General features: G+C 46.7%; 1 protein-coding gene across 1 annotated transcript; it reads left to right on the forward strand.

The window, feature by feature from the left end:
• Positions 1-1,874: 1,874 nt before the first annotated feature.
• LOC144135024 (protein Skeletor, isoforms B/C-like) lies at positions 1,875-15,293 on the forward strand. The gene is made up of 4 exons (XM_077667796.1): positions 1,875-2,081; positions 8,028-8,054; positions 10,257-10,385; positions 15,134-15,293. Exons 1-4 carry the CDS (start codon positions 1,994-1,996, stop codon positions 15,172-15,174), a joined length of 285 nt encoding a protein of 94 aa, XP_077523922.1. The 5' UTR covers positions 1,875-1,993; the 3' UTR covers positions 15,175-15,293.
• The last annotated feature ends 1,328 nt before the right edge of the window (positions 15,294-16,621 follow it).

Consider the following 16,621-nt stretch of genomic DNA (forward strand, 5'->3'; position numbering starts at 1 on the left):
ACATCACCTTGAGGATATATATATGCTTTTAGTTGTTTTTAGGTTAGCATTAGATGCAACCTCTTTTTAGCGTCATCGCGAGAAAACCCTAACTACGCATAACCAAACCTCAGGAGTGCAACGTGAGAGCATTAGAGATTCCTCCCGCTCAAGCACTCTTTGTATTTCAAAGATTTATGGATCGCCGGGTGTCCTCACGCTATGGCGTGGTTGTGCAGCTGTTAAGAGATGCGTCACTGCCCAGTGCCTCCTAGACAGAAAATACCTCTGCTCCCCTCCTGTGACGCCATGCACTTTGACGCAGTTGACCACACCGCGGCATGAACTTAGAACACAAAGTTGAATAAGCGGCAGCCGCCACCATCAAGGCGGCAATCTCTCCTTATCCCGGGTACTGTCGCCTCTTGAGCCTTGTGCTCTGATTTCGTGCCGTGGTATGCTCAACCGGGCAAGGTATGCAACATCACAGTAGTAGTGAAGGGGCTTTTTTTCTTCTAAAAGATACAGCAGCGCATCAGCAATAAACTGTATCATACACAGCCTCTTGTGACAGGCTTGTGAGAGCCAGGTCTCTCTTCCCGAGCTGACATAAGGCTCATTTTTGCGCAAAAACTTGTTCGGGAAACTATCCCACGGCCAACGAGCTGATGCGCGGTTGCGCCGTAGGCAGGTAGCCAATTGCGTCGAATTTATTTGCATTAATTTCATTACCACCTGCTTTAGCGTGACGCGGACCGTTTATGTCGGCCGGACAGCGCAGCGAGTTATGTGAAGAAAACAGATAGGCGTAACGTTAAGAGACCAGAAGCCGGGCAGAGTGCGTGAGAGAACAAACGCGGGTTAACGACATCCTAGTTGCCGGACAATACCACGTGGGGCGTTATTGCTTTGCGCATGTGCATCGGCAACCAGATATTCCCGTAATCGGTAGGGACCCCTATACTAAAACTCATTAATAGTTTCTTTTAGACATTAGAATTCATGGGTTATCCGTTTGCTGAGCCAAAGTACAAGTCGTAAACTGACCGAGAAAAAGAAGCACTTCAATCTATTGAGGGATATGATGGCAGACTTACCAACGTCACCACTCTAGCATAAGCATAACCTACTCAAATAAAACAATGTCTCCATAATTCGCTTCTTGCAATACATCCATTGCAATCGTTTGTATCTCCTCGGTCCTAATCGCCGTCCTCCTAAATACCCCCTCTGTCAACATAGAAACTTAGTCCACAAAGCAATTGGAATAATTACGGAAGACTAAGTTAACAGATTCCAATTGTTCTCAGAACCCATGTCATGTTTGATCTCTCTAAGAACAAAAAAACATTAAAAAGCATCTAACCAATGATGACCTAAAATTATCACATTTTTTTTTTTGCAGCGAAGTATTTTTTGTTTTCGTGTCATGTAGATTTTGCGAGTGTTTGCTTGAGTGATTTAGCGCCATGCTTATGAATTTTATAGATTGCTTTTACATTATAGTGCACTGCCTGTATATAATGTAACATTTGTTGTGTACTACTGGCGTTTGGTGCAACTAATGTTTGCTAATATTTGAATATTTGGAATTTCTTTGCTGCGCCCTGCTGTGTACAATTTTTTACATACTGTGGCGTCGTTAGGCAAAATTTTTTGCCTTTTTACACAGTGCGCTCTTTCGCCTCTGAAACAAATAAACCGCAACATCAAACCGACTGGAACAAATAAGAAAACCTTCAAGGTGGAAGAATCAACCTTAAAACGATGAAAAAGGAAGAAGAATATATTAATAATTCTTACCCTTTAAAGTGTCACGAAATGCCTCAAAAACGCACATGGTGCGACCCTCTTAGCAACAGAGAAAACGGCTCTTTGCAACTGAGTTATTTCATCTTTGACCTAGATTTAAATGACTTGTACCTAGCCACCGTACTCAAAGTGACTGCACTAAAATGCGGCGTGTCAACACTTCTCCGCTCTCAGGGGAGCAAAGGGTGACGGCGGAGGCAACATGCCGCCAATTGTCATCGGCGGCGTGGTGCTGGTGCTTGTGGCCTGCGTCGGCCTCTTAGTGGCGACGTCCGGGCCCAGCGACGAGGGTGAGTCCTATCCGCCTCAACAGGCCAAGCGAGCAAGCAAGCTTCTAGTTATTTTAACAGAGCTATCGGAATAAATTGAATATTTATGTCAGACAGCGTGATGTTCTGCCACTTGCTACATTTAGGTGCGCACTTCCTTTTTGTCTACGCTCATGAGGTATATAACTAAAGAACGGGCAATAAAATGGGGTTGTTAGTCAGCGTCGTGTCGCCACTCTCCACTGTCGATTGCAAGAGCTTTTTTTTTTCGCCTCGAGCGCCAAGTGTTGCTTCCGAGTAGCCAGAAAGGAATCCCTGCTAAGCAGCTTCACAGCTCGACGCGGCTGGTATCCGAGCGGCTGTGCCGGAGGAATGAAGCTTCGAAAGACATTCTGCCAGTGATTGAAACGGGCTCGCATGCGAGGGCACGCTATGGTCCTCCCTCAGTTAACTGACTGCCTAGGGCAGGGAGTCGGCATTAAATGAAAGCGGAAGGGAGGGTTACGTGCATTTAATGTGAAACCAGTCGCGCTGTGCTCATATCCAGTACACCGTGAAGGATGGCGTTATTGCATAAGAAAGATGCTTGATAGGGATAACACGAACCGTTGACAAGTCGCTTGAAATTAAGTCCCGGGACCCGTTAATGCGGCTGCGACCGACCACTTCGCCTGCGGGAGTAGTATGTTAGCCTACAAGGTGGCGCCACTTGTGCACTTATGCGCAAATGGGTAAGAGCTAAACCTATCTTAAATCACATAAAAAGCTTGGAGGCTGCTACAGACGAACACATACCCACATCCTCAACGTCTTGCACCACATACAGCCCACATTATACCCTAAAAAATGCCGGCTATGCGGGAGCACCCAAATCTGTATTAGATTACGTGGATAAGTGTAGTGAATTGGTCCTGTTGGTCAGCGTCCATAGTTAAAAACAGCGCTAGTCGTGTCTCCGTTGTTTCCCATCCTTCGCACTCTTCTAAGTATTAATACTACATGGGCTTGACAAAGCGTGCAGGCCGTCCCCAAACTCTCAACCTGAGCAGGCCGTGCCGTCCAGCTCGAGCCTGGAGGACCAAAAGCAGCTGGTTTACCGGACGCATCAAAGAGCTAAGGCCGTGCACAAAGACTCACGCCAGTTCGGGAGACACGGAGTTCGTTACTGAGCAACATGTTCTTCGCCACGAACACTAGTACACCCATCTGTAGTGTACAGTCTTTGTAGCCTTTCAATAACACTGTCTTTATTATCTGCCTTGAAGCCTTGAGCTCCTACCTCTAGGGTACGGCCCAGTATAATCAGTACTCAGACGGCCAATAGTAATGGCTTTTAATGAAATTATGGGATTGCGGAGTCTCAAACTGGAATTGTTCCGACACCCTTTGCACACAGTTTCCGCATGCCTATTATATGATGTGCATGACGTTGTGCGCAGTCCGCATGAAGTTCGTCTTCTCTGCATGTGTTTCTGTACAGTGCATACAGACTTTAGGTGTTGCATGTGTTTTCCGTGTGAGTCATATGGGAAGATTTTAGAATTATCAATCTATATATTATTTCGTGGGAATCTTCTTATAGCCATATTTTGCCGCAACATGCTTAATTTTCAGAGAACAAAATGCCACCGTCCAGGCTGATCGGTTGTGCAATTTCCATCGCGCCTTGTTATGTATCGTGAAAGCGGACTGCTGTTCGTGTTCGGCTCTCTTTGTGTCAATTTGTTCATGAGAAGCCTCCATGTAAATGGACAAGCAGATTTTAAATTTTTTTCAAAGCAATCACGTTTGCCGGACAAGCGAACGAAACCGCTCACCGGAGCTTCTTGAAAAAGCTAAAGCAGGGGACAAAAAAAATTGGCGGTGGTTTAGCTCTGGTTAAGCCTGGAGTGACGCGATATCTACAGCTGGCCGAGTGGAACTCGGTCACTTGACCAACCACGTGATCAGCCGCGGCACCGCGCCGCCAGCAGCTGCTCCGCACCACGTGACCAACCACGCGACAGCGTGGCGGCGACGCCACCACGCTGAAGGCTCGAAATACTACCGCGATGTATCTATCGCTAACAAACTGTCTCTCAGATGACGCGACATCGCTGCTGGTTAAAAATTCTGCATAGAAGCATTAGCCATTCGTGACGCATTTTGTCCCAGGAGCAACGCAAGTTCGGCGCACATGTGGGTGCGCTGGAACTGAGAGGTTAAAATAACGTACCGCTTCTTACTGGACGGGCGCCAACGACCACTTTTATTATTAGTGCATTGGTACTGAGCTGCTTTGTCGTTCTCATGTCCAGAAGTGTCGAAAGCATGCCCTAATTTGGGCTTCGCTTCTCAAATTTCGTAGTGCCCCGTCTCACAGTGTGGGAGCCATCAAGTTCACGTGCGTGCATTCTTTTCTTTTCTGAGGTTCAGGATCCACTACTGGAGAGAGTGGCGGCCCAGGTGGCCCAGCAGGGCCTGATGCCCCCCCCCCCCCTCCCGGAACAGGTGGTACAAACTGAGCTGCCGCCATTTTGAATCTCTTCGATGAATTCGAAACACACGCACATGCGTTGAGGCCGAACGAAAGCAGAGTACATTGAAGTGGGCAGGTGTTGCCCGTTCGTTTCCTTTCTGCCGTGAAAAATAGGTTCGAGGAAAAACGGAACGCCACTTGGGGGATAGTCAGTCTTGCCATGGGAAAATAATCATGCTCTCTTTGATATCGACCACTCCCGAGCTGACCGGGCTGTAAACGTATAATGCAACTTGGAACAACTCTCCATCGTTTGCGCAAGCGTTTGCCGTTCTCTTATCTCATATCTAAGAATTCCAAATGTGCAGCGTAGTACGAAGGTGGGTGTATTTACTAATCCCTAAATGTACAGAACAAATTTAAGTGGCCAAGGAAAGTGCGTAAGAAAAAAGAGCATTTCATACATGAAGACCAAAGAAAAAAGAAGCAATGGTGCTTTGTACTTCCTAAAATACCTTGCAAATAAAGAACAGAAAAAAAGCATTCATTGAAAGCGAACAATGCCTAACATTGTAACTCTTTTGAACAAAAGATTTTCCAGTCGCGGGGGCTACGTGCAAGGAAAGGACGGCGGTATTTGGTGTTGCTAGGCATAGTTGCACGTGGTTGTAGGCGCTATTTCTCGGGGCACAGAGATACAGTACTGAAAAAAAAGCACATGTAATAAAACGAACCACGTAAGCGAAAACTCCGATAACCTCGCGCAGGCAAAAAAAACCGCTCCCCGACCAAACACTACGGTGGCAGGTGATGAAATAGCAAGTCACTGCTTAAAAAAAAAGAAATCCAAGGGTTTACTTAAGTCTGCTTGAGACCAGTAATGCGAAACAATTGGTCTCACTGCTGCCGATTATGTTGCTTATAGCTGCTGATTGTTACGCACGCGCTAATTGGTCCCGACGTGGTAAGCGGTCGCGGTGTCGACGGAAACGTTGCGCCATCTGGCTCCCTCAGGACAAAGAGCGCATGCGCAGTCGTGGCCTCTGCGACCGGCTCCGGCAGCGCCGCTCTCTATCGAAGAGGCCACGGCGCAGTGGCAGGGCGAGGTACACGCTATGCTAAACGTAATTTTCCCTTTTCTCTGCACGAGCTTACTACAGGCTTGGCAATTCTCCGTGACACTCTGCTGTACGCTCGGAGCGCCGTGTTGTCGTTGCGTTGTGGTTTCAGGGTGCTACTGTTTCACCGTGCAGTGATTTAGATGCGCCCTTTCTTGGTGCTGTGTTTTTTTGTCGCCCGGGCATTGTCTGTTTGCGTCATAGTGCCCTGTTTTGCTCGAAAAGCAGATCGACTCCAGTGCGTAATACCCGCCGCGGTGGCTCAGTGGTTAGCGCGCTCGGCTACTGATCCGGAGTTCCCGGGTTCGAACCCGACCGCGGCGGCTGCGTTTTTACGGAGGCAAAACGCTAACGCGTCCGTGTGCTGTGCGATACCAGTGCACGTTAAAGATCCCCAGGTGGTCGAAATTACTCCGGAGCCCTCCACTACGGCACCTCTTTCTTCTTCAACTCCCTCCTTTATCCCTTCCCTTTCGGCGCGGTTCAGGTGTCCAACGATATATGAGACAGATACTGCGCCATTTCATTTTCCCAAAAACCAATTATTATTATTATTATTAATATTAATATTATTATTATTATTATTATTATTATTGTCTGTATCGCGTTTTAACTGGTGCTGTTATTCCCGTGCCATTACATACCAGTGTAAAGTCTCCTGCGTTGCACGGCCTCGCGGGCATGTACATTTTGCTGTGGTACATCGCATACGGAAAGCTCACGTCAATGCGGCGACAATCATCGAGGGTCAACAACCAAAATAGTTAACCGTCAGCATTCACTTGAGAATATCATGGCAGCTTGAACGAAACTTATGCACCTTTCCTCAGACAAGGATGCTTGAAGAGCGTGTTGTCGGGCAAGTTGGCTTTGCATGATATATAAGAAGTTAGCGCAAAACTAAGACGAAGACAGAGAAGAAACACACAAGCGCTCGTCTGTCGTCTTGTGTGTTTCTTATCTGTCTTCGTCTTAGTTTTGCGCTAACTTCTTATATAAGGATGCTTGAATTACTTTTTTTTGGCGCTGCATGGATGCGCCCAGGTGGAAACTCCGCTGATTAGAGCCTGCTGCACTTTAGGGAATCAGCCTAAACACATTACACTAATGGTGATAGTCGGCGTTGTAGCGAGGACTGGCTTGCGCGGCACGGGTGCGCTGTAAGGGTCGATAAAACCCAAGTTGAAAAGAAAGCACAGGATAGCGTCCGAGTTTGACAGTTAGCTTAATGGTTTCGTGGCACTCTCGCACTTCGTCCGCCTCGGCAGGATTGACGCGGTAACAATGCATGCTACACCACTTCAACGTGATCACCAGTAGCGATTTTTTGTCAGTGGCATGTTTTAATGTAATAAGGGACGTTTAATTGCCCCTGTACCTCTGAGAAAAACCGCTGGTGACTCCGTCTGAAAGAACTGGCATAATCAAATTAGAGGAATTAAAGCCTCAAGTTAGCGTTCATGACATTTCTGAAGAGATATTATAGAGAAAATTCAGAGACACGTGATCCCATTATAATGAGATATGTAGTCATGTATGACTTGCCACTGCGACCGCATTAGACGCTGCTATGCCTTTACTGGACGGGACGTCATTTCAGCGCTAGTGAGGTCACTTACAGTGGCAATGCTGTTTTACGTCACGCCCCTCCAATTTATTGTAATGCTCCGATCTAGTGATGTCATTTTCGGTGGGAATGCTCCGATCTGGTGATATCAATATTTTTTTTCAGCGAATGGGAATGCTCAGATCTCGTCATGTCATTTTTCTCCAGCCAACAGGAATGACCCGGTCTGACGACTTCACTTACCTGCAGCCAATGGGAATAGATTATCACTGACGACGGTTTGTGACTCCATGGGGCTTGTAATGCGCCAAAAAAAATGACCCGTGCAAGAGTATTGCGCCATGCGACCAGCCTTAATTAACAGGCGAAGCTTTCTTGAAGCCGTCCCCCTTTTTTTATCTTCTCTGGGCCGTAAAATGCTTGCCCCTCACTAAGTGAACGCCTCACGAGTCGTCGCATCGGCCTACTTTCAACCATCTTATTTTCATGACTGGTGTTCTAAGCGGTCGCGTGATGGTTTCTTTTAATATAGATAACATTTTTTTCCTCAGTGCCTGCAGTTCATACACACTTGAATATCAGCAGGCCAAAGATCGGCTGATCTAAAAGACCGCATAGTGGCCCGCTCTGGGGATAGGTCACCTGGTCTACAAGTTTGCGCTTCAGGTCACATATCTCGGCACAAGCGTCATGCTGGACTGCTCACTTGACATGTATATGGCCTTGTATCTCGCTATCATCATTATTGGGCTCTTGAGGATGATATCTGTGAAAGTTTTTTGTGCCTGTTGATGAGCAATACTACAACTTTTTTTTCCGCACAGGAGGTGATACCTCAATAGACCCGTCAAGTAAGTTCTCCATTGCTCCTACGATGTCACAAAGGGCTTAAAAAAGGGCTAGTGGAAGGTATCAGTGCGCATTGTATTTTTGCTCCTTGAGGCGCTGAAATTCAGCCAGCATGATATTAAGGCGAAAGCCTTTAATGGCTCATACTGTCGTCCGTCCGTTAACAGAGGGTGTCACACGTGTTAACTCAGGAACTAAAAACAATGGGAGAAAATGGTTGCTTTCAGATAGAGAAGGAAAAAATGAACCTAGAAGCCAAGCTTGAAGACTGTAGAGTAATTGTAGTCAAAATGTCAAAACTGCGTCGAAATAGCGCGGACGTCAATATAGCTACGGGAACGATGTGACGTCACATCCACCGGAAGTCGTCACAACAGTGTAAACTTCTACAGAATGGCCGGAAAAAGGTCGGATTTTTGTCAACTTAGATGGGGAAATGAGGAATTAAGCGTAATTAATACTTAAGATCCCCAAAAGATGTATAATTTCGGTATCGATATAGCCTCGGGAAGGGTGTGACGTCACATCCATCGGAAGTCGTCACGGCATAGTGAATATTATCGCATAAGCAGTCGGCTTTCGCCTGTCAACAGTTTAGTTGCCAAAGTGTCTCGTATTTTTTTATTGCCGGAGAAACGTTATTATTAGGCAGCTGTAATGTCAACAGTAGTGATAGATGCAGAAGTAAGGTTTCAGTAAAAAATAACGGCAACTTCAGTGCCCAGGTAGAAGAGCAGTTTTTTGCCTATTTTTCAGAACGAACGAATTTTGTCAAGTATTGCGGAGTCGCCCTTCGTGGTGACAACATGGCTGTCGTGCAATTGCACCGCATTTCGGTTACAAGAATTTTTGTCACGACGAAAGCAGATTCCAAAATGCTACGATGATATGTGCTGTGCTCATATAAGCATAGGTATTTGACGTGTTCTAAGCATTCGAGTTTTGTCGGTGCCGCAGTGGTACTGGCAGCACGAAAGAGGTTTTGTTTAATGCGAGAATATGGAGCGCTGAACAAACTGTGGCGGAGCAACAAGCTATTGCAAAAGCGACGGCCTTCAGCTTCTAGCAGGGAGCACGCTAAGCCCGACTAAATCCATGGCCCACAGTGGGCTATGATGCTGTGTGAGCTTGAATGTTTGCCTAATCCTACTATATTCTGAAATCTGGAGAGGTGCGTTTTTTTTCTACTGGAAGTGTATTGTTTCCAGGAAAGTAACTTACCTCTACTTACCTAAGATGATCACACAGAAAGGCATGACAGGAAGGGCGCTCACTGGATCTGACTCGTTACATTGATTTAGAAAGAATGCAGTCAGCGCATGCGCATTTATGGCCATAGCATTATACATAAATTTAATGAGCGTGCGTTTCAGTAAACTTAGTTTGAATTAGCGCCCGTCCTGTTAAGTCTGTCAGTGCGCTCATCTTAAATATGTATAGCTGAATTGCTTTTCTAGAGCCCAACAATGTGTGCTACTAAAGATAATTTGTTCAGAATTGCTGGGTAGCGTCGGGCAGCCATCAGCACCCTCCATATATGAAAATCGGAGGACTCATTTAATTTGGAAGACCGGCCATCGGAAAAAAATTCGAAAGGAAACTCAAAATATTGGAAGTAGGCTTACCAGGAAAATGAATTAAGATCAGTTAGTGGGTTGGTTGAGGTGGATTAGTGGGTGGGATTAGTATAATAATGTATGATGATCCCATGAAAGGTGCTCGAAATTTCCGAAGGCGCTGACTTATTCATACCATATGAGGGCATTGTAACCGGTTCTAACCGGAGTTTTGGCAAGAACAACATTAGGCTAAAATTTCGTTAAGATGAACTCAAGCTTTTGGTCGCGTATTTCTGAGGTTTGACTGCACCGCCATCCACTGTTCGTCCAGTGATCGCGAAGTCCATATTAGCCGCAGCGTCACGAGTTTGAGTCGAGTGGCCGCGAAGAAATATTCATTTCGAACTTAAGTCTTTCGCCGCTGAGCTACAGCCAACAGAGCCTTCCGAAGAGCCAAACAATCCAGTTTCGCAGTGAGCGAAAGTCGGCTGGAATTGTTCTCAGAGCGTGACATGTAAAATAGCGCAACAGCACACAAGAACAAGCAAGAACATGCGCGAGTGCTCGTGTGTGTTCTTGAGGCTGTCCTGTTAAGTCTTTAGGCTTCCAGGCTATCTTGTTAATTCGCACGTTGCATGCCCGCAGAATGGACCTACTTCGGAGTAGAACTTGGGACACTGAGCAGAACTGAACACGGCGTGAGCGGAAAAGTGTACGCTGCGACGGAGTCCCTGATCTGCATCACCGAATTCAATTACGACGGCACAGGACCCGGTAGGTATTAATTAGCCAGCAACTCATTTGACAGGAAATGTCGACCACGGCTGCTCCAAACTCCCCAGGCCACAGGGTGTGTTTGTGAGCACTTTGGTGGTGTCAGCGACAAGCCCCGAAACTGTATATCCCGTGGCCGGGAAGGGCACTCAATTTCACCTATAAGAGCAAATGGCCGACAGTACCATGCAATAGCAGATTTGTTGAGCCGTGCACTGTGCAATGTGAGTTCTAGTTAAAGAACTGCTCGTCGAAATTTCCGGAGCCCTTCACTACGGCGTCCTCCTTAAGGTAAGTTGCTTTTGGACGTAAAACCCCCATAAACCACAAACCTTTGGTCTGGGAACCATTCCTGCATGAGCATGTGGTGATCTGCGTGCCTTTCATGCTCAGTGGCAATCACTGGTTGGCTGCCTCTTCCTCTGAGTGATGAAAGTGTTTTCACGAATGTACAGACTCTGCCAAAGGTAGCCAGGCGCATGGCTTGCTTGTCAGCCGCATAGCGAAGTAAATATATGCTAACCCTTGTCTTCACCTTCCAAGACCTTTCTCCTCTTCGGGGAAGCCGTAAGGGCATTGAGGAACAAACCATGCATTCTGGTGACGCTTATTGTTGCCTACAGGTTTGAGCATCGGCTGGGCATGCGGGAGGTGAGGGTTCGAACCTCTCGGGTACCCATAGTAAGACAAGGGGCACACGCTTCTCCCTGGCCTCGTGCTCCGTTTATCTGTGAGGAAATAATTGGAAAAGGTACTTCATCTCTTGTGGCCACAAATGCTTTGTGACATGAAGCTCTTTTGTCAAAGCTGCCCTTGCGGCACAGGAATTCAGCCCCGCCATCAAGTGGAGACAGGTTGTGCTAAACCACCCGCGGCGATAGCATTATACTGCCAGGAAACAACGAAACGAAATTCAGTGTTCAAAAGCAATGAAATCTCTTTAAAAAATTAATTTTGCCCATTTGAGTGTCATAACGTTACAAACGTTACAGAAATAGGGCTTCGCGCAGCCATCGCATCGGGTTTTAGCAAAATCATCTTAAAAGTAATTGCGTTAATACGCTATGCATTTTTCGTGAAGCGGCTGCTTAGCATGGGGCGTTCCCATAATGAATTTTCACCACGGCGAGCGAAATTGTGAAGATTGCTTGGATGCATATGCGGCCATGCTTTCGTTCTAAACTTATTAGCTCATATGGGTAAGGGGGCTTTGGACCAATGTTTTGCACGAGCCATTAATATGACCAATGACAGTCGGTCACGTGACCTGGCAATCTGATGGCGTCATTTCGTGCGGGTGACAACCACAGTTTCTGAAGGAGGAGGGGCTTCTGGCTGTAACAGGGGCTTACGCTGTCTTGGCAATGGTCAGTTATTTGGTGAGCTCTACAGCATCGCGACCGGTGTGGGCTTCGCCATTTTACTGGTTCTTCGGGGACCACTGTTGGGAAGTGTAGCTGGCTTGCCTTTGTGGAAAATGCGTGCTTCGCTGTAGAAAGCGATGACAGCAAGCTCGGGGTATTGTCACCAACCCTAACGAAGAATTTCTGGTGAAAAAGGTTGCTTGCTAAGCGAGTTTTGCATTACGATAAACAGCGTTGGATGAAACGGGCGAAGAGACGTGCACGCGGCACTGAGCAGCCAACTCAACTGCATTGGAGAAACGCTCCGGACTGTGTATTAAAAATCACAATAAGAAATTGTTTCAGTTACAACGAGTCTCACATATTCGTTTTATTTTCGCCTGGCTATTTTTGTGCCTAGAAAGCCATCATCTTCATCATCGACATCAGCCTACCTACGTCGACAGCAGATGAAAGGCCTCTCCCATATCTCTGCAGTTAAACAGTCTAGTGCCAGCTGCAGCCAGCTGATAATTCCTGCAGACTTCCTATGGTAGGATACAATTAAAAAATGCATCCGGGAGGAAAGGCCGCCCAGCCAGTGGAACCGATCGTTTGTCATGCGTCGCGGTTAATCCTCTGCGTTCAGTCGCCGGTAGTTGCCAAGATCCTGCACGAAGTGGGATTAACTGCGATATTATAAAGACCGGTCGGCGCTATTTGTGGAGCGCATTCTTTAAGACAGATTTGGCCCTAAATTTTTGAGTTGGCCGAGTATAATCTCATCCGCCCACGTAACATTCTGCCCCCTCCCCCCCCCCCCCCCCTTCCCGCTACTACGGCTGTCTTCGTTTGGAATCGACTCCATTACGCTTAACCAAGATAAACACCGATTATCTTGTCGTGCAAATATGCCCAGCCGATACCCATTTATTATTGTTGATTTCTAGTAGGATGCCATTAACTCACGTTTTGTCACCTGACCCACTCTACTCTCTTCCTTCCTCTTCCATTGCTCGCTTTGTTGTCCTTAACTTGAGTTGAACCCTTTTCGTTAGCTTCCATGTTTCTGCCCCATAGGTGAGTACCAGTAAGATAGAGCAGTCTTTCACTTTCTTCGTGAAGAATACTTGTAAACTTCTATGCATCACCTGAGGGTGCCTGTCGAATGCAGTCCACCCTATAGCAGATTAACTTTCTTACCACTTGCAACGCTTCGATAGTAAACTGCGGTTCCACTCCAAGACTTGAAGATCACTTGTTTTTTGCATATCAATCCTTTGGCCTGCCATTCAGGTCCTCGGTCGTGCTTGGCAATTCATTCTCTGAGGTACTTAAGAAGGCGGTGTCATCAGCGCACAGTAGATTAAGGTATTCTCCCTCACCACCCAAGTATTCCCCATCACAATCTATGAATACCTCCGGGAGACAAACGATTAATATAACCAAAGAGGTAGTGTCACCTTGCATGGCACCCTTCCCGATTGGTATTTTCTCACTTCTGTGAAGAAACTCTATGGTCGCTGTGCAACCTTTATGGGCATTTTCTAGAATCCTAAGCCGCACAGGTAATCGGCCCTATATTGGAAATGAATTGTTTCACTCTGGACCTACGTAGGACGGGCCTTTGCCAATATATTACCAATATTTTGCCAATAAATTGTGCTGCTTGGCACCCCTGCAAGTGCCTCGTCTACACCTCAGTTACGCAATTCCTGCGTACTGCTGTGATCTCGAGTGCGTTCAGTGACATTTAGGAGGTGATGAAAAACTAAGAGTAAATTGCTCTTTAAATCGACAGGTTCTGGATATTTTGGAAAAAAAAATTATACCAGCCTTTATTATATTTATTTTATTATACCAGTAGTTTTTTAGCGTATTGGAGGTCATACCGTGTTTTTACGAGGGCATTTTGCTGCATTATGAGCCTCTCCAGGTGCTTCTCAGGTGCGCTCAGTGCTCTTTATAGTTTTGTGTATTTGTTATGTGGTGAAGTTTCAAAACCTTATGTGCTTAGAAAAAGGAATAATTAATTCCAAGCTACTAGTGGTTAGTAAAAGAACCCGAGAGATGTAAGGATGCAGATCCTTAACGCCTCCCGTGAAACAGGACCGAGATCTGACGTTTAATTCCCACGCTCGTCGACAAAAAGATAAAGTGGCAAACGAACCGGAGCCAGTGACACCAGGGAAGGCTAAAAAAAATTACCTGCTTAAGTAACGCGCCTAACTCCGCCAAGCAAGTCTCCATGCCTCTTTCATTTTCTAATGCTTAAGATCTACAGTAAAGTCTTACACGGATGAACTGTTTTGCAACGTGGTACCATAACGATCTCAAGACCACCACTGGCCACCTGATCAGAAGTCATCGCCATGTGACCGGATGGGAACGGCTTAGGCCCTTACGAGGGGTGGGGGTGGGGGTGGGACGAGGGCTGCTTGTAGCAGCTTTCCTTTTAAAAAGCCAGACCTAAAAATGATGTGACAGCCTGTGCACCAAGAGGAGAGCAAAATATGCACAGAAAATTAAATTGTCTCCGAGGAAACGTTAACAAGAAAAAAACAGACTAAACAGTTATCAGGCCAAGGAATGACGCAAAGCAAGTGTAGTTCGACCGAAAATAGCATCGTCCAGACGAGTAGCACACAAGTGTCGGCATAGAGGTCACATTTACTTGAAAACCTAAAATCTCGCAGCTAAAAATTGCGCCAATTCCAGCCAAGCGAAAGAAGAGCAGATCTAAAGTGCGGCTAATTCCAAAAACAAAGGCCTTTTTGACTGAGCAATGCCAACATGGTGTTGACGCTCAGGATTCGGGCTTAGGATCGGATGCCTGAATAATTTCCAGTACATTTTGTGTACGCCCGCGAGCCTTATTTTACATTTTGTCGAACCTGGGCTCCCACTTGAACCACCACCCGCCCTAAGCGGTGTGAGGGACTCGGTAGTTTAGGCAATGTTTAAACATGGTCTTGCCGACCTTGCCGAGACGAAGTGCTCTGTTCGAAGCTTTGATGAGCGGGCAGAGGCTGTCCTCCTCACCCTCGCCCATTTTTGGTCACATGCCACACAAACGTACTTGGCGAAGTGGCCTGGTCGAAAAATACCACAGAGCTGGTCCCAAAATACAACGAAAATTTTGTCCTGTCGTTACGACAATTTTTGTTTTGCTGCGAAACTGTCTGTTGCGGTGACAGAACGGGATCCATCGTTACGACAGGGGACTGCTCAATACTGCAGAAAATCATGATGCTACTACAAGAATTTGTTGTGAGTTCCCAAAAAACTACAGGAAAGCCTGTTGTGGAAACAAAAATTTTCTGCTTTTCGATATGGAATAGAAGAAAGCTGCGTCGCATATCTTACAAGTCGCTGACACGGTCGCTCCATCTCTTCTCTCCGCAGACGCCGAAGTTATGGCTGGAACGACAGACACACCCGACTAAAGTGCCGAGGTGCTGACGGACGTGAGAAAAAAGTGGGCCACCTGGCAGACGAAAAGGATGGTTTTGAAATACTCGCTCAATGCGTTGATTTGTCATTACTCATGCCGGACTAGTCAGCACGAGCCTGATGAGTGGTCCTGGCAAGAGAGGCGTGCAGCACAAATTACAGTAGAATGTGAAGGACGCTTAATGAAAGTTCATAAAAGGGATGGCTACGTTCTTTTCATATAACAAAAAAGTAACATGACGCGTTGTTGTAGGAATAGAAAAACTGGAATCCCAGTCCAGGCGAGACAAAAAATGCGAGAGAAGCGGGCGTTTTCTAAAACTTGAACTCCTCGGTTGCTGTGCCTGTTAAAATGGTGCCTCTGCCTTTGCAGTCGTGTTGGGGCCTTGTAGCACATACGTTACACTCATGTCCTACATTACGGACTTTCTGGTTATCCGGCACACCTTAGTCGTTGCAACGTTTTTTTAGAATCTCAAAAAGGAAACGATGCACCTTGATCGCCTTGAGGGCACAGAATGGCCACGCTGCAAACCTATAAGCGGGCCATGAGGGAGACTCGTCTACATGTTGGTATAGTTTAATCAAGAAAAAAACCTAATGCGCACAGAGACACAACGTTGCTATTTTGGCTAGTGAGAAAATTTACAGGCTGTCAAGATAGCCGGTAATGCGAAATTTGATCTCAGGTCTTCACTGCTGGCACGTGGCGTGTTACGCTAATAGCCGCCCGCCAGGATCCTCCCCTTGCAGCCGCCTCCTGCTCCGTTCCATACATAGCAGACAACGCTGCCAAAGCTAGCGTGCCTGTTCGCGCAGTCATTACTCGTGCCAGACTAGTCAGCACGGGCACGGTGAGTGGTCCTGGCAGGAGAGGCGTTGCCTGCAATGTCTGCGCCCCAAAAATACTTCTTCCTAAAACCGAAGTTGTTAAGGGATTCATTACTCATTGGCACCCACCCAAGCGCAGCCATACGGCTACAAAACTTTTGACCAATCCTGTCCCCACTCCGAGGTATTGACCGATTCGCTCTCGGCCTACCATAAGCTTGCCATCCCGGTTAGCACAGTTGGTAGAGCGACTGCTCCGGTGAAGCGGTGGTCCCGGGTTTGAACCCCGGACCACGAAGAATTTTTCTTCTACAATGAAGTTTCTGAGAAAGCTGTACAGCTTTCCTTTGTAGCCGTATGGCTGCGCTTGGGTTGATGCCAATCAGTAATTACCGCCTTAATACAAACCAACTTCATCTTGGGGGACTCCCCTAAAACATTTGACCTAAAACCAAAGTGAACACAAGCCTATTTCGTGGCGACAGATCTTAAGTGCCATGAATGGCAATCTCCTGTGGTTTGTTTTACTTACCACATTTTCGTCTCCCAACTCATCGTGACTTCCAGAAATAATTACTTTGGCAGTCCGATACGCGGCTAAAAGGGCGA

Source organism: Amblyomma americanum, chromosome 5 (assembly GCF_052857255.1).
Source record: "Amblyomma americanum isolate KBUSLIRL-KWMA chromosome 5, ASM5285725v1, whole genome shotgun sequence".
NCBI lineage: Eukaryota > Metazoa > Arthropoda > Arachnida > Ixodida > Ixodidae > Amblyomma > Amblyomma americanum.